The 24,710-nt window shown below is 34.9% G+C and overlaps 1 protein-coding gene across 1 annotated transcript in view; it reads left to right on the top strand.

Moving 5' to 3' along the window:
- DNAH14 (dynein axonemal heavy chain 14) overlaps window positions 1-24,710 on the top strand; it is a 404,178-nt gene that overhangs the window by 71,181 nt on the left and 308,287 nt on the right. The window contains exons 17-21 of the mRNA XM_072647720.1: window positions 7,635-7,798; window positions 8,340-8,687; window positions 11,452-11,793; window positions 16,454-16,823; window positions 23,480-23,670. Coding sequence (XP_072503821.1) covers window positions 7,635-7,798; window positions 8,340-8,687; window positions 11,452-11,793; window positions 16,454-16,823; window positions 23,480-23,670 — 1,415 coding nt within the window. The remainder of the gene's footprint in view (window positions 1-7,634; window positions 7,799-8,339; window positions 8,688-11,451; window positions 11,794-16,453; window positions 16,824-23,479; window positions 23,671-24,710) is intronic.

Below are 24,710 nucleotides of genomic sequence, written 5' to 3'. Positions count from 1 at the left end.
CTATGTATCTTAGATACCAAACCTTTACCTGAGAAGTTCAATCCAAAGATTTTTCTGATTTGATTACTTCCCTTGTTACTCTAGATGACTATATCGTGCAGACACGTTTCAATTTAAGAATACACCCTCTTTCCATAGAAGTGAAAGGTATATTGTGATATTACTTCTCTTCTAACTTTGTTATGGGATGACCTTCAATATTAAGGTTACATATCCATTGTGAATTTATTAGGTCACGTGATATGTTAGTCTAAGCCTCATTTCAGCTGAACTTCTTACCAGTTTTCCCAGTAGTTCTTATCAAGTAGGGAGTTCTCTGCTATGTAATTTGTATTTCTGTGTTTATCAACACTGGGTTATTAAGTTCCACTTTTTTTATTCTCTCTTGTCTGTTCCATTGATCTGTTTTTCTACATTTTAATAATTTAACCAAATGTTTTTGGTGACTGATCCTTTATTACAAGGGCTGGCAAATTCCAGCCTGTTGCCTATTTTTTGTATAGCTTGCAAGCCACAAGTGGTTTATATATTTTAAAATATGATTATATTTTTTAAAACCTTTTATTTAAAACTGTAAAAACCATGGTTAGCACTTGAGCCACACAAGTATGGACAGCAAGAGTAAGTTTGCCAGCCTCTGCTTTACCATGTAGTTTGAGGTCTGGAAGTGCTGGTTTCTCATCCTTCTCCCCACCCTCCAGTCATACCTTTAAAATTTATTTTCTTTGATATTCTAGATATTTTGTTTCTACAAATGAATTTTGTTTTATCAAGTTATGTAAATATCTCTTTGAATAGCTTGCTCAGTATAATTACAGCATTAAAGTTGTAATTAATTTTGGCAGCATCTTGATTTTTATTAAATTGGCACAACTCAGCCATGAACACCAAATATTCCTCCAGCTATTTTAAGTTGCTCAAGAGATTCAAGTCTTTTCCTGTTGTAGTAGGCAGAAACTCGAGTCAGGTAGATCAGCCAGCGGGTATTGTTAACTGTTTGAGATGATAAGGGCCACACCAGAGTGTTTGTAGTATCAAAGGAATAAATGAGGTATATACAGGATATGTTACAAAAATGGAGATGACAGGACTTGACCACTAATTGGTCGTAGAGGAGGGAAACAGAGAATGAGGAGTCAAAATGACACCTAGCTTATGAGCCTAGGTGACTAAGAGGATGATGGTGCCTTCAGTTGTAATTGGGAATTTAGGAAGAGGAGAAAGTTTAAATTTCCATGTTATTGCCATATAGATCTTATCTCCCCCCTTCCTTTTTTTTCTGCTATTCCTCATTCTTAGATGTATCAGTTCCTGTGGGAGAGAGTAAAGACAGATGTATTGAATCATGGTGGAAATTACCCTGTCATGCAGGCCTGATCCTTTTCTAACCCAAGTCCTTCCCAAAGATCCTTTTCGTTCCCATTTGCCATGACATTTCCTTTCTGGGTCCATCTCTTCCTACCCTTCTAGGTATAGATTATCCTCAGAACCTCTGATTTCTGTTCCCCTTATACAGAATATGATCCATGGAGGAATGATACTTTCTAGAGGGAAGGATCTCTCTGAGCACCAAATCCTTGAGGATTGAATCTAATTTTAAATACACCATCTCCCATTATAAATTATGTATGTATCCCCATGGAAGTGTTCTGGGTGGCCCTCTTCTGCCACTGAATAAAGATTTCCCATGTCTTAATTCTTCCCTTGGTCACCTCACCCATTATACTGTAACTCCTCTTATTACTGAAGTTATTTTTCCTTCATTGTTTACCACTGAATCAATTAGGGTATATCCATGGATATGCTGGTAAATGTCTAGCCACCAGTGGGGAGGGGGGAACAGGAAGAGTATGCTTGACATACTTTTAAATTTAAAATGCATTGTTATCATTTTCTAGACAATCATCAAGATGATAAATCAAGCCTTGCTTTATAACATTTGCAAATTTCCAAAGTATAAATTCACATTGAAATCTTAAGAATTGCCTCTCTTGATCAGCTTTGAGCTGTCTCTAGCGCACCAAACAATCTTCTTTGACTTCTCCCTCTCTTCTCCCCTTTCATGCTTCAACTGATTCTGTAGTTCATTCCCACAAACTACATTAATTCATCAGTATATATGACTGTAAGGTGTAGTTCTTGGTGTTTCAAGCCTATTCAATCATTGTTATTTTTTAGGTGGTTTTATTTACTTACCATGAAGTGTTTTCAGGTCAAATGCTTTGATCACATTTGTTTGAACTGGATATAGAACAAGTCATTTATTCCTACACTGAATGAAAAGCCAAGCAAAATGTATGTTCACAAAATGATTTAAACAGGTTGCAGAAAATTAATATGTTAACAGTTATAATCTATGTATGTTCACAAAATGATTTAAACAGGTTGCAGAAAATTAATATGTTAACAGTTATAATCTACTAGGAGGCTGATAGTTAAACCTCTTCAAAGGAAAAGACAGTTCAAAAGGCAGCATATTAGCCATTTCACATTCCACTATGGCTCATTCAACTTCTAGTACCAGTTTGCCAGTGGATACCAATGGATCTCATATCTTCTTAATTATGAAGATGTAGTCTGTTATAGAAAATTGCCTGCAAAAGCATGCCTTTTCTCCCTTTGGTATTTTATCAATGATATTCTTGAAGAAATCTTCCAAAGATTTTATATTCAATAGGAGGCATATGGGTCAATATGATGTCCTTTAAACCACCATTTTTTGTAATAATGTTCTTTTTTTCCTAATCATTTAATATCTTTCCCTTTGAAAATTGACCCTCACACTTCTAAAATTGGCACAGACTTTGTCTGTATGTCATTGATCTAATCAAGCTGCTCTTTCTGTCTTCATATTCTTTAGCACCATTTCCACTTTCTTGGATAGCAGCCACTTGGAAACCCAAAGGTCAGAGACTAAATACAATGACTGAACTGTGAGCAATGAAGAACATCATTTGTTACAGAAACATTGGCCCATCTCCTCCATTTTTTAGTTCTTTATTGTTCCTCCAACTTCACCTATGGATGTTGTTGGGACAGTAGTGACCCTCAAATGAATTTGTATTCTCATTGATTCAAGCTTTCCCTCCAAAGGTTCAGATCCCAGCCCATTTGTGACCTGTACAGCTCCTGTCCTTGTCATCCTAAAAGTTCATCACACTGCAATGATCTGAAGGCCTTCCTTGCTCTTCCTCAAAATTATAAAGAAACCAGTGGGGCAACCTTGGCACCACTTACCATCTCTCACTATCTCCATGTGATCAGCCAATCTTTTTTCTGACATTCAATTATTTGTTTTTTGTTATTGTTCCTCATCAAGAAATAATAATTTCCACAAAAATATTATACATATGTTCATGTGTGGGTGTGTGTTTGTGTCTATACAGAGGATAGAGAGATGGCCTCAGAACCAGGAAAACTAAGGTTCATATCTCTGGTACACACTGACTGTGTGACCTGGAGTAATTTCCTTAAGTTCTTCATGCTTGCGACAGCTCTGTAATTTGTTGCTGAAATTTGCTGACCTGTATTGGAAGAGGGAGTTTGTTTTTGATTTGGGGTTTGTTTGTTTTTTTCCCTGTGAGTTAGTGAAATCATACACTTATCCATAGACTTTATATTCAACCCTCGTGGTTGCCATTGCCAAGTCTTTCCACTTGGTAATGACATAGTGTATTTGCTGATTGAATCAGTTTCTGATTCCTTGAGGCTCATCATGGTAATTGCTTTATGTTTACAAAGTTCTATAGGAAATAATGATGGTTCATGGTTATATCTTTTCCTTTATTTCTCATGTCTCCATCAATAGCTCATTTGTTTGAGTCATGTCAGAGCTGTTTAACTGAATTTTTTTCCCTCATCTTTCATATTTGGTGTTGAGTTTAATCTTGCACAGGAAACTGACTTGGAAATAGCAATTAGGTGGTTTCATGGATAGACTGCTGAGCCTGAAGTCAAGAAGACTTACAACCTTAGATATTTGTGTGCTGTGTGACCTTGGGCAAGTCACTTAACGTCTGTTTTCCTCAGTTTTGAAGAAACTTTATAATAGGGACGATGATCAAATGAGACAATGTCTGGGACATAGTAGGTACTATTAACTAGGAATTTTCTGTCAGTAGACAATTTTTGTCTATATATATGACATGGTTTCCATCTTATCATATCTAGTCTCTTGAACTGTTTTTGAAACAGGTATTTCTGAAATATTAAACATGAATATTCTGCATAATCTGTGACATTTCCCTAGCTTTTGGACCCTTTAACTTTTTAATCTTCAACTATATCTTCCAACATATTTTTCTCTATCTTCCCATTTTTTGATTAATATCCTTGTGTATTAATGTAATGTCAAATTGGCCTTCTGGGAGCTTTTCAAGTTGTTTATCAGATTTTTTTCTGCTTTTTCATGCTAGCCAGTGCTGGTACAGAAGTTGTAGTTATTTTCATGGGTGTTCACTTTTCTTATTATAGTGAAGTACTGCCCTTTTTATATATATAACAATGTAGTATAAAAAGGACAGAAAAAGTATTTTTGTACAAAGAAAGAATTATATCAATTGGTACAAGATGATTGCCATTACTTCTCATAGATGAAGATTTTGGTGCCTTAAGAAAATAGAAAAAGAACTTTGATTTTATTTTTAAAAATGATAAAAATGTGTGTATTAACAAATAGTGATGAAAGGGGATTTGAACAGGTTAGGATAGAAAACAAACTGTGGCATCAATCAACAAATTACCTTGTAAAAGATGTAGAATAATGCTTTGTTTCTTTGTGAACGTTTTGATGCTTTGGGTGGAACAGAGAAAGAATTTTTTAATTAAAAGCTGGAAAAATGTGAGTACTAAGACACCATTTCATAGACGCAAATATGATATGGAACTGTGTTGTGAATTTAGAGCTACAGGGCATTGTAATTTTTTCACTCATTTACATATATGTTTTTAAGACTTAGCAGTGTAAAATGAGAAGGAGGGAGGGAACAAAAGAGAAAGAGACAGAGACAAAGAAATCCTAAACCTAGGTCTTCTTGACTCTAAGGGTGATTCTTCTTTTCATGGTGTCATGAGATTTTAGACAGTGATGTTCATAAATGGGCAGCACATTTTATCAAATTTGCAGATATAAAGTTAGGAGATAAAGAACACATGGGACTATCGTCACTTGTTAAATAGTCAATGAAGATACTTTGTCAGGCTGAATGTTGGACTGAATCTAATAAAATACAATGAAAGAGAGATGAATAGTCTTACAAATGGACTCAAAGATTCAACTTCACAAATATAAGATGGAGGAAGTATAGTTAGGTAGCAGTTCATCTGAAAAGTATCTTTGGATTTTAGTGGACTTTAAGATCATTGTGAATCAACAGTATAATATGACAGTTAAAAAAATTATGTCTTAGACTACATTAAGTATCATGATATCCAAGAATAGGAAAAAGGCAGTGACACTATATTATCCTCTGAATTCTTCTGGAATATAATGTTCAATTCTGGGAGCCACATTTTAAGAAGGACACTGATAAATGTGGGGGTGTCTGCTGGGAGGTGATTAGAATGGCAAACAAAGTTGAGTTCATTCTATATGAGAATTGATTAGGAAATCCGGGCTATTGACCTGAAGAAGAAAAGACATAGTCACTCTCTTTAAATTCTCAAAAGATTGTCATGTGGTAGAGAGTAACTTGCAACTCGTAACATTCTATGATTCTGTGATACATGCATTAGATGCAGGAAAAGGATAAAAATTTAATTCGTCTTACTTCATTGAAAAAGAAAGTAGAATGAAAGCAGTCAATAGCAGTGAATCGTACACTGAAAATGGCTGAACAATAATAGAAATTCTGTAAGATGACCCTAAGAGAAAAGGTCAAATGTTTATCTAATCCAATACACTTTTGTATTGTAAAGCTATAGAGAAGACAGAAAAGGTAATGCACAGTGTTCTGCCATCCTAGTTGATCACTAGGATGTGATCAACCTTTCAACACTTCACTAAGATAGATCTCTTCCAGTGGCACTTGGGAGTTTCAGAGAAGTTGCTTGCCTTCTTAGAATTTTATTAATTATTACAGATAATTAATGAATTATTAATTATCTGCAATAATTATTACTAGCCACAATATTAAATAATTATTAATAAATTATTAATTAATTATTAAAAGTGCATGCAGATTTCATCCATACAATGAAATATGTATGAATACCACTTTTTATGATCACTGTTCTTTCTTTTCTTCCCTCTTTTCTTTCTGACTTTTTCTGTCTTCATTTCACTGAATTGATTTCCTCCTTTGTATACACTCATCTCACCCTGACTCCTTTTGTATTTTATTCAGACTTTGGCTTTCTTTTTTTACTCTAAAGCAATAGTGGCAAGCTCAGAAATGCAGGCTGCTGAATTGTACATTGGGATACCTGTGAGCCACATGTTGACTTGGAAAACCACGTAAATAATGTTATCTGTCAGGTTTTATCATATTTTAATTTTGTTAAATATTTTCTGATTATATTTTAATCTGGTTTGAGCAGTGTTCAGGAGTGTTGTGGGCTGTGTGCGATCCACTGCCACCGATAGGCCAACACCTGTATTCTAGAATTAGTAGAAACTCTTAAGTTTTCAGGAAAATCATCTGCTCATGTGGCTTAAGCCATTATCTTTGCAGATGTTTCCAACCCTGACTTTTTTCTAGTTTCATATCTATTGCTACCTGTAGACTCAAGCAGCACTTGAGAATTAACGTTTAAAACCTATGAAACTCAGGAGAGAGAATTTCATTAGCTGTATTTTTTGGCATATTATCAGATGTTGGCTAGAAATAAAAGTCAATATAGATTTTTTTTAAAATTAAGAAAAAGGCGGGGTCAGAAATAACATCTATAAAAGGCATAGTTTAAACAACATGAACAGATAAACTTTCCTAGAACCCAAGGAAATCCAAGGAATTCAAGGGTGAGAAGGCCAGAGAGCAAAAGGTAGAGCCATGGGGAAAAGACAACTGAAAATGAGAAGCCACTGGAGTTTTTTGAGTATTTACAAGGGAGGAAGTTAATCATTGTGAAACAGATTAATTAATCCTTTCTAAAACAGGAAACAATGTGTTTATCACTAACATTAACTTTACTATCTTCTAAGTTGCAGAGGATTAAAACCATGCTCATTTTCTCTCCCTTTTTCTTCATTTCTAACAAAGATTCAAAAAATTCTTCTAATATTTCTATACTATCTTAACTTTCTGTTTTCAAAGTTACTGTCCTTGTTCAAGCTCTGATCACCTCACACCCAATCCCCTACTACAATAACCCACTAGCTGGTCTTCTTTTCTCCAGCCTCATTCTTCTTACCCCTGCCTAATACATCCTGTACCAAGTTACTCCAGAACTTTTTCTTGAACACTGTTTTCAATGTGTTACTCCCTTTCCCAAGAACTTCTGCAACCCCTTTTCCCCTCTCAAATACATTTGTATTTGATACAAACACTGAAGACCCTCTATTAGTATCATACCATCTCTTATTTCATCAGTCCTATTTCTTAAAAGCTGTAGATTCTGTGAGTAGGATTTAAGTTGTTATAGATGGAACTGCTGAAATGGGCCTAAAATACTAAATTTTTCATCGTATTTTTTAGCTCATTTTATTCCTTTTAGTCAAGATCAGCGTCTGTTTATCTTTTTCTTTGATCCTATGGCTATGAAAGTGCCTAGTGAACGAGAATTGGAGAGACAGAAAAGGCTGGCAAGATGGCCAAATCATTCTTTCCTGTTTGAAATGGATCCTGCCTACCAAAACAATGTAAGTTTAGTTAAAAAAAGTGCAAAATAAGGTCTGAATTAATAAAATAAAAATTTAAATCTAGTACCAAGCCCAGAGTCAGGAAGACCTGAATTCAAATTTTGCCTCAGACACTGAGTTTGTGTCCTTTGGCAAGTCACTTAATAGCTGCTTGCCTCAGTTTCCCCATTTGTAAAAGGAAATGACAGCCCCTACCTCCCAGAGTTATTGTGAGGATCAACTGAGATAATATTTGCAAAGCAGTGCCAGGCACATAGTAAGTGCTATTCAAATGTTAGCTATCATCATCATCATTATAAATTTTGCCATTCTGAAAAGAGTGACATAAGTTTCAGAGACTCCTATCTTTGTTTTCTACAGCAGTTTGGAAATTTTGAAATTGATTTTTAGCCTAATAAAATCTAGTCTTAAATTTAGCTTACTGAAACTGACTTTGCAAAGTAAGTAAATAATTTAAATTTAATACAAAGTGCTTATTTAAAATGCAGCTTCCTCAGTGTTCATTGTAATTCCTAGTTAACTGTTAATAATTTATTTGCAGATTGTGAACCTTCTGACCATTATTGCTAATTCAGTGTCACGAGTTGAATGTTATAGCCACCAATTTCTTCGGTTTTGTACCATGGTGGAACAATCAAAGACAATGGAATATAAAATATCAAAACTACAAGACGAATTAACCTCAAGTGATTTTAGAGATATCTTGGATGTATACACAGGCTATTTTAGAGATGCGGTTTATATGCCAATTGAGAAACGCATTAATATTATCAAAGTTGTGAGTCTTGAATATCAGTCAAGCTGCTTACCATATATTGAAAGTGTCATTAAAAAGAGCCATACATTGTTGGAGTCCATGATTCAAGAAAAGAATACAAACCTTTTTGTAGTAAGTAGTTAGTTAATATTCTTTACTAATATGGTTATAGGATATGCATGGTGATTAGCATGTCTAGAAAATGTCCCACTGTAGTGACAACTGTCTTTTATCCTTAAACTTTTGCTACTTCCCTTACTCCACAGAAAATACTATTGAACCTGACTATACTGTCATATTTTAGGCAATGTAAACCTTGTGCTAAGGGTCCTCATGACAGGAAAGGTCCAGGTGTCTTTTAAAGGAGTTTCTCAATCTCTTGGTTTATAACTACTTTCTAGAAAACCTAGGACAGTGTTTGTAGAGTATTCTCTAAGATGCTGAAACCACTTTCCAACTTGTAAGCATGTAGTTCCCTATATAATAGAAGAACTTCGTAACTGGTTACACACCTAGAAGACTATGCAAAGAAAGAGGAAAGAATGGGGGAGGGGGAACACTTGAACCTCATTTTCATTTGACCTGATCAACAGAAGATAGAATATACACAGAGCTGGGTGAAATACATTTCACTAAACATGGGGCAAAAGAGGGACTAGGAGGAGTAGAGAGGGAAAATCTAATATATAATCTAATATAGCACTAAGCAAAAACAAAACAAAAACTCTGACCTTGGAGGATCAATCCCAAAGAGTCATTAGGAAGGAAGGGAGGATGGAAGGGTGGAAGGAAGATAGGGAGGTAAAGTGGGTGATTGAATATTGAACAAAGGAAAAAGAAGAGGGGTATAGGAGCAGTAAAATATTGTATTAGGCATAGAGCACTGGTACTAAGCGCCTTCCTTTCAAACCACCCTTTTCTTTATAATGAGGGAAAATGAAGCAAAGAAAAGAAAAATTATGAGTATGAGATGGAGGAAAATAGACAGTTGGCATTCATAATTGTAAATGGAATGAACACACCCTTGAAATGGAACACAATAGCAGAATGAATTCTTGTTTATAAGAAACACACCTGAAACATAATGATTCATGCAGAGTTATAATGAAGAGCTACCTATCATGCTTCCACTGAATTAAAAAGACATGAGTAGCCATCGTGATCATTCAGATAAGGCAATAGCAAAAAAAGAGAAACTTTATTCAAAGGACAAACAGGGAAGATACATTATACTGAACAAGTCCAACCATGTCACCACCCTGCTCAATAAGCTTATTTTGAGGGCAACACTGTCCTCCCAGTCCTTCAGGCTTACAGCTTAGGAGTAGTTTTTGATTCCTCCTTGTTTGTCACTGTGCCACTCCCTCAATATCCAGTCTGTCGCCAAAGTCCTGTAAACTCCACCTGTGTACCATCTCTCACATATGCCCCTTCTTTCCTCTGATATTGCCACCACTCAGACCCTCATCACTTTCTCTCTTCTTCCCTCCATCTTTCCTTCCTTCCTTCCTTCCCTACTTCTTTCTTTCCTTCTCTCCTTTCCTTTCTTCTCTCCTTCCTGGTCTATTGAATTGGTCTGCTGGGGCTTGCCTCAAGTCTCTCCTCCCTTCAGCTATCAAAGTGATTTTTCTAAAGCCCTGTCATCTGCCTACTTAATAAATTTTAATGGTTCCCTATCACCTGTTGATGTTAAAAGCTCTTCCTAATCTATCTCTTTCCTACCTTTCCAGTTTTTCTTACACCATACTCTCTGCTATGTACTGACTTCTGATGTTTCACGTACAAGACATCTCTCAGCTCCAGACATTTTTCTCTGGCTATATATATGCTCCATGCCTAGAATGTTCTCCCTCCTCATCTCTGCCTCCTGGCTTCCTTCAATTCCCAACTAAAATTCTATTTTCAACAAAAAATCTTTCTTAATCCCTCTTGATTCTAGAGCCTTTTGTCTTTAATTTTTTTTCCAGTTTATCCTCTTCATAGCTTGTTTGTGCATATTGATTTGCTTGTTGCCTTCCCCATTAGGCTATGAGTTCCCTTGAGGACAGAGACTGTTTTTTGCCTTTTTTATATCCGCATTGCTTCCCAATGTTTTAATACAGTAACTGGCATACAGTAGATACTCAGTAAATGTTTATTGACTTACTGACTGGTGGTCGTATCAGAGGAGAGAAGACAGCATATTCAAGAGATTTTGGAAAGGTGAAATTGACAGATTTTTGGCAACTGATGGGATACAGGGGTAAGAGATAGCAAGGAGTCAAGGATAAGGTCTAGGCTGCAAGCCTGAGAGACTGGGGGTAAGGTGATGCCCTTGACAATAACAGGGAAATTTTAAAGAAATGAAGATTTAGGGGAAAAGGTAATGAGGAGAGGGGAGGGAATAGTTTTCACTTGTGCAGGTGAAGGAATTTGCCTTCTCAAGGTGGGGAGAAAGATGTGGGGGTGGGGGAGAAGAGAGAATTTGGAACTCAAAAAAGAGTCAAAATTTTTTGTTTTACAAGTAATTGAGAAAAATTAATTTTTTAACTTAAAAATTAAAGGTTAAGAATAAAGCCACTTCTTCGTGTGACACAGGGTGAAAGAAGAGACAATGGCAAAAGGCATATAAATGATATAAGATGATGAGGAACAGAGGAAAGAAGGGAAAGCTCACAGAAATGGCCTTGCTATTTTCTGTAAAATATGAAACAAAGCTTTCAGCTGAGAGAACAGGGAAAGCCTTGGGAGGTTTGAGGAAGAACAAAAGGATTTGAGGAAGTCATTGTGGAGAGTGGGATATGTGTTGATATGAAGCGTGTAGAAGAATTGCCTAGCAATAGTGAAGTCCTGGGTGAGGTTGTGTAGCATCAATTTGCAGTGGTAACATTATGATTAATGTTTTTGATTATTCCAGATCATCCAGTCATCATTGTTAAAACTCGACAGTGAACTCACAGGTGTGGAAGAATTTGTGGAACACTTGTCTTTCTTAGATTATATTTCTTCAAAAATGCCTTCCCTGGATAAAGAATATCATATTATCTCCCAAATGTATTCAATCACAAAACACTACAATGTCAGTATTTCACCAGAGCAAGTTGCATTGCTTCGTGTCCTTCTTCTCAAATATAATCAGCTTAAATCAGCTTTTAAATTTCACGAGTCAAATAAAGATAATGCTATTATTAAATTCAAGTCAAATTTGGATGAATATATGCTCCATCTGCAAAATGAAGTGAGAGACCTGAGAGGCAAGGTAAGTTTCTTTTTTAAGAAATAAATATATCTTATTTAAATCTATATATGGATAAATAAGTAAATAGACTTTTTAAAAAGTATTTGAAGATACTGATTGCATTATTTGGGAAAAGGCTTATTATTGCTGTTCAGTCGTTTTACAGTCATGTCTGACTCTTCATGAACTTATTTGGCGTTTTCTTGGCGAAGATAGTAGAGTGTTTGTTATGTCTTCTCCAACTCATTTTACACATGAGGAAATGAAGTAAACAGGGCTAAGTGACTTGCCCAGCTTCACACAGCTAGTAAGTGTCTGAGTCCAAATTTGAACTCAGGTCTTCTTGACACTAGGCGTGGCACTCTATCCACTGCCAGGCATAGTGCTCTATCCACTGAGTCACTTAACTGCTCTAAAGGATTGTTAGATTGAGTCAAAAAACCAGCATACAAGTTTAATCATTGATTAATTATTTGATCTTGAACAAGTTATTATGCTTCAGTTTCTCTTCCTGGCCCCTCTTACTTCAGATATGACAAAGATAGATAAAACATCCTATGGAGGCGATATAATGGAGTACAAAAAGGAAGAACCCGGGTTCCCATTTCAGTTTTTCCCCTAACCAACTGTGTGATTTTGGACAAAACTAAACCTCTCCAGATCAATTTACTTACACGTAAAGCGGAAGAGTTTAATTAAATGATCTTGAAGATCGCTGCCCGTGGTGAACTTTGGCCAGTCTAAAAAACTAGACTTCTCAGAACAAAAAGGGCTACATAAATTACCAGCCCAGGAATACAGTCATGAACATATCATCCTACCAATATTTAGTAAAAATAAATAAAATGATCATTCTAGATCTTAAGGTGTGACTCTCCTTGGGTAAGTATATTTTGTGCAAAGTTCTAAAATACATTTACATAACACTTTGAGGTCTGTCAATCGCTTTACATAGGTTCTCTCATTCGATCCAAATTGAAGTTGGTATTATTATTATTATCCCCTTTTTATAGATGAGGAAACCGAGACTGAGAGAGGTGAAATGATTTGCCCTGAGTTGCACAACTAGTAAGAATCTGAGGCCAGCAATACTCAAACTCAAGTCTTCTTGACTCCCAAGTTCAGTATACTGTCTATTCACTGTATTACCTAGCTACCTCTAATAATCCTACCATTATTGTAACTTAGATTATTACATTGTGGGCCTAATTATGGCTAAATATATTATATTAATTGTACCGGTAGAAATATACTGGTGATTTGACTAGTAATCAAAATTCTCATTTTCTAAGTTAATGGTTCACCCCTCCTCCCACATTATTTCCTCACAGTAAAAATATCACAGCCTAAGGGGACTAGGACAGATTTAGTGTTACCCAAAAGCCTATGCAGAAGGACTTCATATCAGTGTTGCTTTCACCTGTCGCTCCAGGGGAACTTTCAGGGTGCTGACATTGTCCCATTCCCCTACTCCCTTGGTGAGAAATCCCTTACCATCATGGTTGCTGCCTCTTGAAATGCAGATCTGGTACAAATGATCCATGTGGAAAGAACCCGTAAGCACTGGGCTCCTGTCTGCTGCTTACTACCTATGTAACTTCAAGCAAATCGTTTCATTCCGTCTGGGCATCAGCTTTCCTATCCGTAAAATAAAAGGTTTAGATTAGATGCTCTCCACCTGTACAATTCTTTGATTCTGATTCGTCTTTGCTCTTTCGGTTGCTATTTGTATGACCTTGAGCTAGTCACTTAAACACTCTGAAACTCAGTTTCCCCATCTATAAAAAGTAATATTTATTCATCCTACCTCAGGGTTCTTGTGAGGATCAAATGAAATCATAATTGTCAGATTACATATTATAATTATGTTATATATTATAATTAATATATTATGTAATTATATAACTATATTATGTTAAATAAATGCAAAGTATTATTCAGTTTTCACTTCCTGTTGCAGCATTTCAGATATAATAAGTGAACTTTTTTAAACAGAAAGCCTGATTTCTGAACATTTTCCTAAGAACATATTAGAACACATGTAAGCAGAGTACCAGGTTTTAAAACAGCTATTTCCCTCCACTATGTGATACAGTCTCTCTCTCTCCTTCTGCCCAGGATTTCATCTTCTGGTAGAAGCATGCCTATGTGAGAATGGGCCAGAGCTGACTCTGTATTTGGGTGAGGAGAGCTCTGGCTTGCTGCCAGATAAATCCTACTGGCATCAAATGTGGTTACTATGTGTCTGATTTATAATTAGTGCATTATTGCATTAAATGAAAGCAGCTCTTACACAAAATACACATTTTACAGTGTTTGTGAGTAAAACTGTTTCATTAGATGCCTGCCAAGTGTTTTTAGTGAAGTGTCTTTGTGATTTTCTATATCTGTTCCTCTCATCATTATCACCAACATTGGTTGAGCAACCATTAGGTACATAATGCAGTGTGAGCAACTACTTGACCTTTCAATACTTTGAACTAATAAGATAATGAGAACCTCCTGATTTATTCATTCATCCATTACAACAGGTAACAATTGTTAGGTACCTCCTATGTTCAAGCCCAGGAGGAGGGGGAGGGGAAAAGTGGGTGAGAGGTAGGAAAATGAGGAAGATATAGTCCCTGTCCTCAGAATCTCCATACGAAAGACAAAAAAACAAACTCTAATACAAAGCAATATGTGATCAAATGAGAGTATTCTAAGGGCTGTATGAGTTCAGAGAACACTATCCCTTGGGGAAATGCTTTATACAGTGATTAATAACAACTACCTCAGAGGTTAACTTTATATGTCAGTAATAGATTCGTCCCATAAAGATTATCTAGATGAAAAAGGGTTGGAGACCTTGCAGAATTTATTTCTGATACTTTCACTCAATAACTTCTCTCTCTTTGAAGTTCATGTCTTCCATATATCATATTCCTGTCTTCTTAGATTCCTCAATGACCTTGTTAGGTGATTTATGAACATCTTCTCCAAGTCATTCTCTGTCACCCTTCTTAATGACTTAGATATTATTTTTTTGTCTCCTAAAGCAGCTTAAAATTAGAGAAGCCGTTTTGTCTGTCACATTACTTATTGATCTTTATTGAACTTGGAGTCTACTGAAACGCCCAAGACTCTTTGATATGAGCTGCTATCTAGTTATGTCTGTAATTTTTCTTACCTAATTAAAATAATTTTTATGTATTCCTATTGAATTTCATGTTATTAGATTTGGTTTATGTATCTGGTCTATTGAAATCTTTTGGGATTCAGATCCTGTCAACCAATGTATTACCATTTTTTCCTCACTCCTCATTAACTGAAAAGTTTGATAAATATGCCAGCTACCTCTTCATCCAAGTCATTGATAAAATTATTAACTGGAACAGGGTCAAGGGCAGAGGACTACAAAACAACACAAGATACCCAATCTAGGCTAACATTATCTCTTATTTTTCTTTCAGGCACACTTTCAACCAACTCTGAGTCTAATTTGTTTCTCTTTAAGTATAATTTTATCATCTGTATCTAGTACATAAGGGCACTGAAGAAGATGCCTAGTGCCAAGCATGGTCCAGGCATATACAAGTATTTCTATGATCTGTCAATCTAAGACTTTATTTTAAAAAAAATAAGATGTGTTTAGTTTATCTGTTCTTGTTGTACCCATGGTGATCCCGAGTGATCACCATTTTCATTTTCCATTCACTGGTCAGTTTTTCTTTACTGATCAGAATCAAATCCAAAAAAGCTGTTCACGTCATTGCATTCCCTGCCTACTGAAAAAGAAAATGGTCACTTAGACAAGTAAAGAAATTTGTCTGCTGTTCTTTCATCAGAGACCTCCAGTGATTATCCAGATACTCATCTTTGATGTTTTCCTCCTTCTCATGTAGACAGTTTTAAAATCCTACCAGTTCTCCCTCTGCAGAATCTATAGAAATTATCCTTCATTCCTTTTCCATTTTATCCATCGTATTTCAGGAGTTTTACTATCTTCTCTCCCTGCAATAAGTCATACCATTGTCTTTGTATAAAGCTCCCATCACATTAATTTTCTGCACTAAAATCTTCTATGACTCCCCATTGTACAATACAAATTCCTTATTCTGGCATTCAATTTCCTCCAACATCTTTCTCCAATCTACTTTCATGATTTTATCTCATACTTTTTCCCTAATGCACTTTATATTCTAGCCAAATTGGGACTATTCTTTACCCCCCATTCCTACACTACTCTCTCTCAATTTCATGTCTCAAATGGCATCACTCTTTTCTCTGCTCATTGAAATTCTTCCCTTTTTCATGTTATACTTCAATAATACCTTTTCTAATCTTTTCAAAACTTGAAGCACTCATAGAACATTGGACCTTTCTTTTGCCCAAATATTCCACTATGTATTTCTATTTGAATCACAAATGTTTATGTACTCATAGCCTCTGAAATTATAGATTTCTTGAGGTCATGTTGACTTATTTCATCTTTATATCCTCAGTTTCTAAAGTAGTTTCTCACGCAGTAGGCATTTAATGACTGGTTGCTAAAATGAATAAGCTCACAGAGATTGCCAATGGTAGAACAATAACTAGACCCTAGATATTTTACTTGTTACTAGTTTAATCTTACTTTTAAAAAAATTAATTTTATTTCTGAATTCATTGATCACAGAAATTTTTTTTTATTGTTACTTAGGTAAGAAACCCTGTTCTTATACATCCTGCTACTCGGCCAACAACTGCCTTGGAAATTATTGAGAGCCTCTCAGAAGAAGCTTCAGTTCTATCCAACAAAGCTCAGACTTATTCAAATTATCAGGATCGTTTTGAGACTTCTATTGCAATGAGAACAGTAGCTTTAGAGCGGAACATTGCAAACACTGTGATATCAGAGATCTCAGAAATTGAATGTGACTTAACTTTGAGGAAAATATTATGGGAAGCACAAGTGGAATGGGCAAATCTGTCTTATGTGTGGAAGAATAGCATTTTTGCCAATATTAATGTAGATTTCATCCAGAAGAGTGTTACAAGATGGATGCATATGATTTATATGCTAGATAAAGGTAAGTATGAGAATCATTAGTTACTTACAAAAACTTGAAATTTTAATATCTTATTTACTGTATGCTTCAGGATACACAAAATTCAAAGTAACAAAGAAGTTGTTAAGTAAAAAGTAGTAAGTAAATATTTTTTATCTTTGAAAATCAACCTTTAAGCTGGACTCAAGCAATGGAAGATTTTCACTTGTAGCAATGTTCAAGGTCAAACATCACATGTGTAGCCTCCATGAAGTAATCATCCTTCTGTCACTAACTCATTTGCATTATTCATTTTCATCTTAGTTTCGATGTAATTAAGGGGTTATGTTCTGATATTTTTATATTAATTATTAAAATTATAATATCTCCTATTAAGCAATTATCTCTAATACCCTATTCCAACCTGCTAAATATCATTTCTTAAATGAACTAAATAAGCTTCTTTTCCCATAAAGTCACTTACTAACTGTGCAAACTTGAGTAAGTCACTCAACTTCTGTTTGCTTATTTTCCTCATCTTACAGATAAGGCTGATACCTACACTATGGCTCAAATGAAATAATTTTTGTAAAGCACTTAGCACAGGACAGTGCCTGGCCCATAGATATTATCTAAAGTCACTTTTAACTGTTTCTGTGACTCTCAGCTTCTCAATTCTAGAAACACATTCCCAACATACAGTTTTCCTAAGAAACTAATTAAAGAATCTTCCCAAGAATTCTCTTCGTGTTTCTTCTTAAGATAAAGGATACACTCTATTCTCTCAGGAACTGAGTTCTCTTAGTCCTTCTTTGTTTTCCCCTCAGTCAACACAACTGAAGTTTTAACCTCTTCACACTTATTATGGAGGTCTGTTAAGCTACCATTCTAAGATTCCATTACCTCTTAGAGGTAATGAAATTGATGTGAAAGGTTTTTAAAGATAGTGTTAAACTATGAGAGAGTGACTAAATCAGGAGCAAGCACTTGTATTTGTTGTGAAATCATACTTTTAATCTAAAGTTTGTGACTTTTTGGACCAGTTACAACTATCAGGTGGTCTTGGAAAATAACCCTGCATAGAATGCCTATAAGTAATTTCATTCACATATTGATTTTAATGCTACTATACTGTCTGAACCTTTCCCGTTGCCTATTGGGAATTGCCTCTGTTTTGAGGAGGGAATGTTTAGACAGTTTACTTTTGCCTAAATCATTAACTTTTTTTCAGACATCAAATAAATCAGAAGCAGTATTTTAGGATATAATTCAAATGAAACAGTTATGAATGCCATGAGTGTTGCCATTCATATGTATTAATGAAGGAACTAAAATTAGAAATATACCTTTTATTGATTAAAGTGGGTTTTATTCCTAGAAATGTGGATTTTACTTAAGATTATTTTTCAAGATCAAATTTCTTATGCAGAAACATTATAAATGAAGTTCCCATTTCTAAAGAAATGCACAAGTGACCTGTCACACCAAAAAATGAGAGAAAACTAAAGATGAAATGTGGGAATATGGTACTACATAGTACTTTCTGTCAGAGTTGGACATAGGTTTTTAAAGCACTTGTTAAATTTTACATGATGGTTTCAGCATTGTCCATTTGTCTGTCACCTTCTAAGTTGACATTCTTTTCTGTTTGGGTTGGTAGTTTTTATTTTGTTATTGATCTAGGCTTTTTTTTTCTTTTCCTTCTTTTGGGAAGTATCTTAGTCACTTCTGGTCCATCCCACATGTCTCTCTCCACCGAAAAAAAGACTTCCTTTGTAACAAGATTCTATAGTAAAAGTAAAGAGGAATTCACATATTGACCTTGTTAGAAAATGCATCTCTCATTCTGCAAATAAAATCCCTCACCTCTTTACGAAGTTTATCATCAGTCTTGTAGAATGATTGATCATTGCATTGACCATAGGTCCTAAGTCTTCCAAAGTAGTTTTTTTTTTTTATATTGTAGTCAGTGTATAAATTGTTCTGGTTCTGTTCATTTTGCTCTGCATCATTTTGTGCAATTCCTCCCAGGTTTCTCTGAATCCATCTGTTAACAGTATTTACTATGGTGCTATAATCCATTATTTTTATAAACCATAATTTGTTCAACCATTCTCTAATTAACAAGCATCCCTTAGTTTCCAGTTATTTGTTATAACAAAAAGTGCTGTTATGAATATTCTTATACATATTGATCCTTTCCTTCTTTGGTATCTTTTTGGCATATGCCTACTAGTGGTATTGAATTATGAGCTGATATGCACAGTTTGGGAATAATAATAACAATAAATAAATAGCATTGATATAGCTCTTATTATGTGCTAGGCACTAGGCTAAGTCCATTACAGATATCTCATTTGATCTTAACAACTGTTATGGAAGGTAAATGCTATTATTGTTTCTGTTTTAAGGATGAGAAAACTGAAGCAAACAGGGGTTAATTGACTTGCCAAAGGTCACATAGCTAGTGTCTGAGGCTGGATTTGAATTCAAGTTTCCCTGACTTTCAGGTCCAGTGACTCTATTCCCTTATGCCACCTAACTGCCTCAAGTGAATGTGAGGATATCATTCCAAATAGTTTTATAGAATGCATAGATTAATTCATGCTTCCAACAACAATATATTGTATACCTGTCCACCTGTTACCTTTCCAAAAATAGCCACTTTGCTGATTGTCATTTTTGCCATTCTACTGGCCATGAGATGGAACCTCAGAGTTTTTTTAATTTACATATCTGTCAGTGATTAGGAACACTTTTTTTGCCTATGTTAAGTGATAGTTTGGATTTCTTTCTTTCAGATGTTTTTCTTCAGATCCTTTGACCATTTATCATTTGAGGAATAGCTCTTGTTCTCATTTGAATTCACTTTCTATGTGTCTTGGACATCAGGCCTTTTCAGAGAAACTTATTACAATGTTTTCCCACCCCACAAGTGAAATATTTCTCTTCTAAGTTTATCTGAAATTTTTATGTGTGAAAAAGATTTTCACGTTTATGTAATCAAAATTGTCCATTCTACCTTTTGTAATTCTTTCTATTCCTTGTTTGTTCAGAAATTCTTCCCTTTCCCCTAATTATGCAATGTATTGCCTTCCATGCTCCTCAAGTTTATTTGATAAGTGATTTTTAATATCTGTCATGCATTCATTTCCTATTTATTGTGGTGTATGGTATGACATATTGACCTAAACCTAATTTCTGTCAGACTGACTTCCAGTTTCTCTAGAAGTTATTCTTGATTAATGATTCCTACTTCACTGGTTGAAATCTTTGGATTTATCAAACACTATAGTATTGTGTTTATTTGTTACTTCATCTTATGTACCTAATATTTTCTGCTGATCAATCTTTCTATTTTTTAACCAGTAGGAAATAGTCCTGATGATTATTGTTTTGTAATATAGCATGAGACCTGGTACTTTTGTGCCTCCTTCATTCCAATTTCAAAAAAAATTCCACTTAAAATTCTTGACCTTTGATCAATTTTATTATTCTTATTTCCAGTTTTAAAAAGCAATTCTTTACAATTTAATTGGTATGATGCCAAATCTTTAAATTACTATAGGAAGTATTATTATTTTCTTTATATTAGCATAGCCCAACCATAAGCAATTAGTGCCTTTCCAACCATTTGTTCATCTTTATTTCTGTAAAGAAGGTTTATAGTTACAGTTATCTTATATGTGTCTTGGTAAGTGAACTACCAGATATTTTTATACTTTGTGTAGTTATTTTGAAAAGAATGTTTTTTCTGTCTCTTCCTGTGGATTTTGCTGGTAGCATACAGAAAATCTAATGATTATATAGATTTATTTTTATCATGCTAATTTGATGAAATTATTAATTGCTTCACTTAAATTCTGATTGAATCTCTTGGGTTCATGATTTTATTAACATTTGCAAAAAGAAAAACTTTTGATTCCTCTTTGCCCATGCTTAGTTCTCTAATTTCTTTTTCTTATATCATTACTACAAAGAGTATATATTAAACTATATTTGAACTATGTCAAATAGTAATGGTGACAGTTGGACTCCTTGCATTACCCTTAATCTTACTGAAAAATGTTAAATCTATTATTTCTATGATTTGTTCCTTGTCCTATATATTCTTTAGGATTGTAATTTGACATCCATTTAAATTTAAATTCTTTTTTCAAATGTCATGTATTAATGATAATTTTTTATAATATTGAGTTCAATAAAAGATATATTTATTATTTTCCCATTTTTCATTTTTTAAAAGTTTTTATGCCTTATCACTTGGTTAATTTTTGTAACAGTGTTATACATAGATAAGAAACATACTTATATCCACATGTAAATCATATACATATATGTATATATGGATGTATATGTACATAACATGTATATAGTTTCTATTTCCATTCAGTAATCACTAGAGGTCTAACATAAACTTTTCTAAAATTATTTTTCAGTCTTTCTTAACTATTTTTATTATTCATTTTTTACATTTTTATAAGTCCAAAAGTAGAACATTGGGGTACCCAATTATAGATTTATTTATTCCTTTTAATTCAATTAGCTTTTCCTTTAAGTACTTAAATCCCACATATGTATGTATTTATGTGTATTTGTATAATATATATATAAAATATCACATATACCAAGTATTGAAATTATATGCTTTTTGTGAGTAACATACTGTTAAATTCTGAATTCTAATTAATTCTGCTATCCTCTTCTTGTTCATGAATGAATTCATTCCATTTATGTTCCTAGCAATGATTGTTAATTGTGTATTTCCTTCGGTCATACTCCCTTATACCTTTTCCTCTTTTACCCCTACAAAGAAGAATGGGGTAAAAAAAGAGAAGAAATGCTATCAGCACCAGTACCGTGTATATGAAGTAATCTGTTTCTGCTCTTTTGCACCACTGCCCTTCACCCAGCCCAGATCCTGATTTCTGATCCATAGATTTTTTTGCTCATTTAAAATCTCCCCTTTACCATCCACAATCCAAAGGTGAAATCTGTTTGTGATAACTTGGGACTCTTCTCCTTCCTACCTTTTTACCTCTTCAATGCCCTTCCTCTTTTCTCTTCCCCTACTTGTTTCCCTTACAGTATTTCCACATCAAACTTGTTCATGGGTTCAACCTTCCTTTATTCAGTTAGGATAAGAGTTAGTTTAATGATATGCCCACTTTCCCCTACTCCACCCGCCATGTTTGTATATTCTTTTTCTTGTACAACTAAATTATGTGAAATAGTAGGTTCTTCCCTTTTTCTGGTTTCTTCCTTATTTCTGTGTTCCTATATTCCTTTTCCCTTCCATTCTCTTTTTTCACTTAAAGAAAACAAAACAGAGTAGTGTGCGTGCGTGCATGTGTGTGTGTGTGTGTGTGTGTGTGTGTGTATACATACATTTAGGTCTTGTATTTATGTTACTTATTCCTCTCTGTCATCTTGAAAGAGTGGTAGTGCCCCCCAACAGTAGAAGAAGGGGATTAAATGAGAAATATGAGCTCAGAATTGGACATGTGAAGCTTGCTAAGGCTTTTGGACATCCAGGTGGAAATGCCCCCACATGATTTTGGTTATTTGGGACAGGAATTCAGGAAAGAGATAAAGGCTCAAGGCTTTATTCAGTAAAATTTGGATTCAGCTGAAAGGCCACACTTAAGAATCTAGACGGTCACATGTGGCCTCAAGGAAGCAGGTTTCCCACCTCTGGGCTGAAAGAATAGATTTGAGAATCATTTGCATAGACATGACAGTTTAATAATCCTAGGGAGATGGTGAGATGAGAAAAGAAGAGTAACCAGGTCAAAAGCAAAAGGTACACACAAACATAGGAAGCAGGAAATGGATAATGATCCTGCAAAAGAGACTGAGCAGGACTAGTCAAACAGAAAGAAAGACAATCGTGATCTCTTATAAAACTCAGGGAGCAGAATCTATGGAGGGAGAGGAGCTGGAGAACTATGTCAAATGCTGTAGAGAGGCCACAAAGGATGAGAACTTGGAGAGAACAGTTTCAGTCAAGTGATGAAGAAAAAGGTCAAATTAGGTGATGTTAAGAAGTGAATGAGGACAGTAACAGTAACAGCAATATTGTACCACTGATTAAAACCGTGAAAGACTTTGCTGCTCTGATCAAGACAATCCTTAAAGACCCGTGAGGAAAGAATATCACCCATCCCCAGAGAGACAACTGATGAATCCTGAGAACAGACTGAAGCATTCTTTTTTCACTTTATTTTATTTTATTTTTTTGGGTTTTTTGTGTGTGTTCTTTTGCAACATGGCTAATACGAAAATACGCTTTGCATGATTTCACACGAATAATTGATAACGTATTGATTACCTTCTCAAGGAATGGGGGGGCAGAAGAGAATTTGAAACTGAAAATTTTAAGACCGTGTTAAAAAATATTTAAATTAATATGGAAATATTTAATGAAATGAATGAGAATACACTGAGACTTTTTTTATGAGGTGAATGAGAAGTAAAAAATGGAAAAATGTAATAAATGTAAACAGCTTTACCTAAGAGTTTGAATGATGATGGATAAAAGAGATAAACCAAAAAAAATTAGGCATGGCATTAGTAATGAGTAGCTACCACATATGTTGCTTGTAAGAATGATAGAGAGTGATTACATCAAAAGTGCCTCCAACCTCCTTTCCCCACCCCCCCAAAAAGAAACCTTATTATGCTGTTTTGATTTGCAGGCTTACCGAAAAATTCTATGGTAAAAACTCTTAAGCAGTCAGTAATGGATTTTAAACAAGGCTTGCCTGCTATCGTAGCTTTGGTAAATCCTTGTCTTAAAACTCGGCATTGGGACGCAATACAGGCGCTTATTGGGCAGGCGTTTGTTTTGGATAAACTGTGTACAGTAGAACAACTTCTGGAGCTTGAGGTACGTACAAAACACAAATCTGCGGCACTTTGAGTTCTGTTCTACGATCTCAAACTTTCCAAAACACATTTGGGCAGGGATGGAAAGGGAATACACATACACCCACATAAACACATACACACACATGTACATGTGTGTGCTACGGAGAGAGAGACAGACAGACAGACAGACGTATGACTTGTGGCATCTCAGCAAAGGTTAAGCTAGCCTAAGGGAAATCCAACTATTTTTACTTTCATTTTAAAAAAAATTGAGGCAATTGGGGCTAAGTGACTTGCCCAGGGTCACACAACTAATAAATGTCAAGTGTCTGAGGTAGGATTTGAACTCCAGCGCCAGCTGTTGCATCCACTGTGCCACCTAGTTGCCCCCTCACTTTCACTTTGAACACAAATCCTGTGGGGATGTTGAGTGTAACAGGGTTGGGGAGAGGTAGTGTAGGAGTATGGACTTTTGCTACTTTGATTTGCTAAATATATTTCTACAAGTCCTAGTTGGGAAATAGTGTACCTATAGATAAGCAGTCCAAATTAGAGAAAGTAATGTGTTCTCTTTGAAAACAGTGTTGCTTTTCTGCTAAACTCTAACACTGTGGGGAAAGTCACTCAGATGATGCATGTTGGCCTGCTAATATTGTTATTTGCTGGCTATTTATTGGTCTCCATATTTTTAAGGAAAGATGGAGAAATGGAAAATAATTCATACATGATAGGACAAATAAAAATGATTAAGGTTATTTTAAAAAACGAAAAGAGTAGGAGTTTGTGGGAGAATCTATTTTGTGACACTCTCTATTTTCATTTACAGGAAGAACAGAACAGAAATTGACCAGTACAATAAGAGATTTTCAGTTCAGTAAAATTAAACAAATATTTATATGTTGCCTACTAGGCAAAGTACTGTGATAAGTTCTGGAGATATAAAGAGAAAAGCCAAGTAGATACTGTCTTTGAGGAACTTAAAATACTTGATGCTGTCTAGATGGTTAGATTTAAGGGGGAAAAAAATCATCTTTGTATGAGTGCTTAAACGTTGGGGCT

This window comes from Notamacropus eugenii, chromosome 2, assembly GCF_028372415.1.
Source record: "Notamacropus eugenii isolate mMacEug1 chromosome 2, mMacEug1.pri_v2, whole genome shotgun sequence".
In the NCBI taxonomy this organism is placed as follows: domain Eukaryota; kingdom Metazoa; phylum Chordata; class Mammalia; order Diprotodontia; family Macropodidae; genus Notamacropus; species Notamacropus eugenii.
The sequence above is the reverse complement of the archived record's forward strand: the minus strand, read 5'-3'. Positions and strand labels throughout refer to the sequence as shown.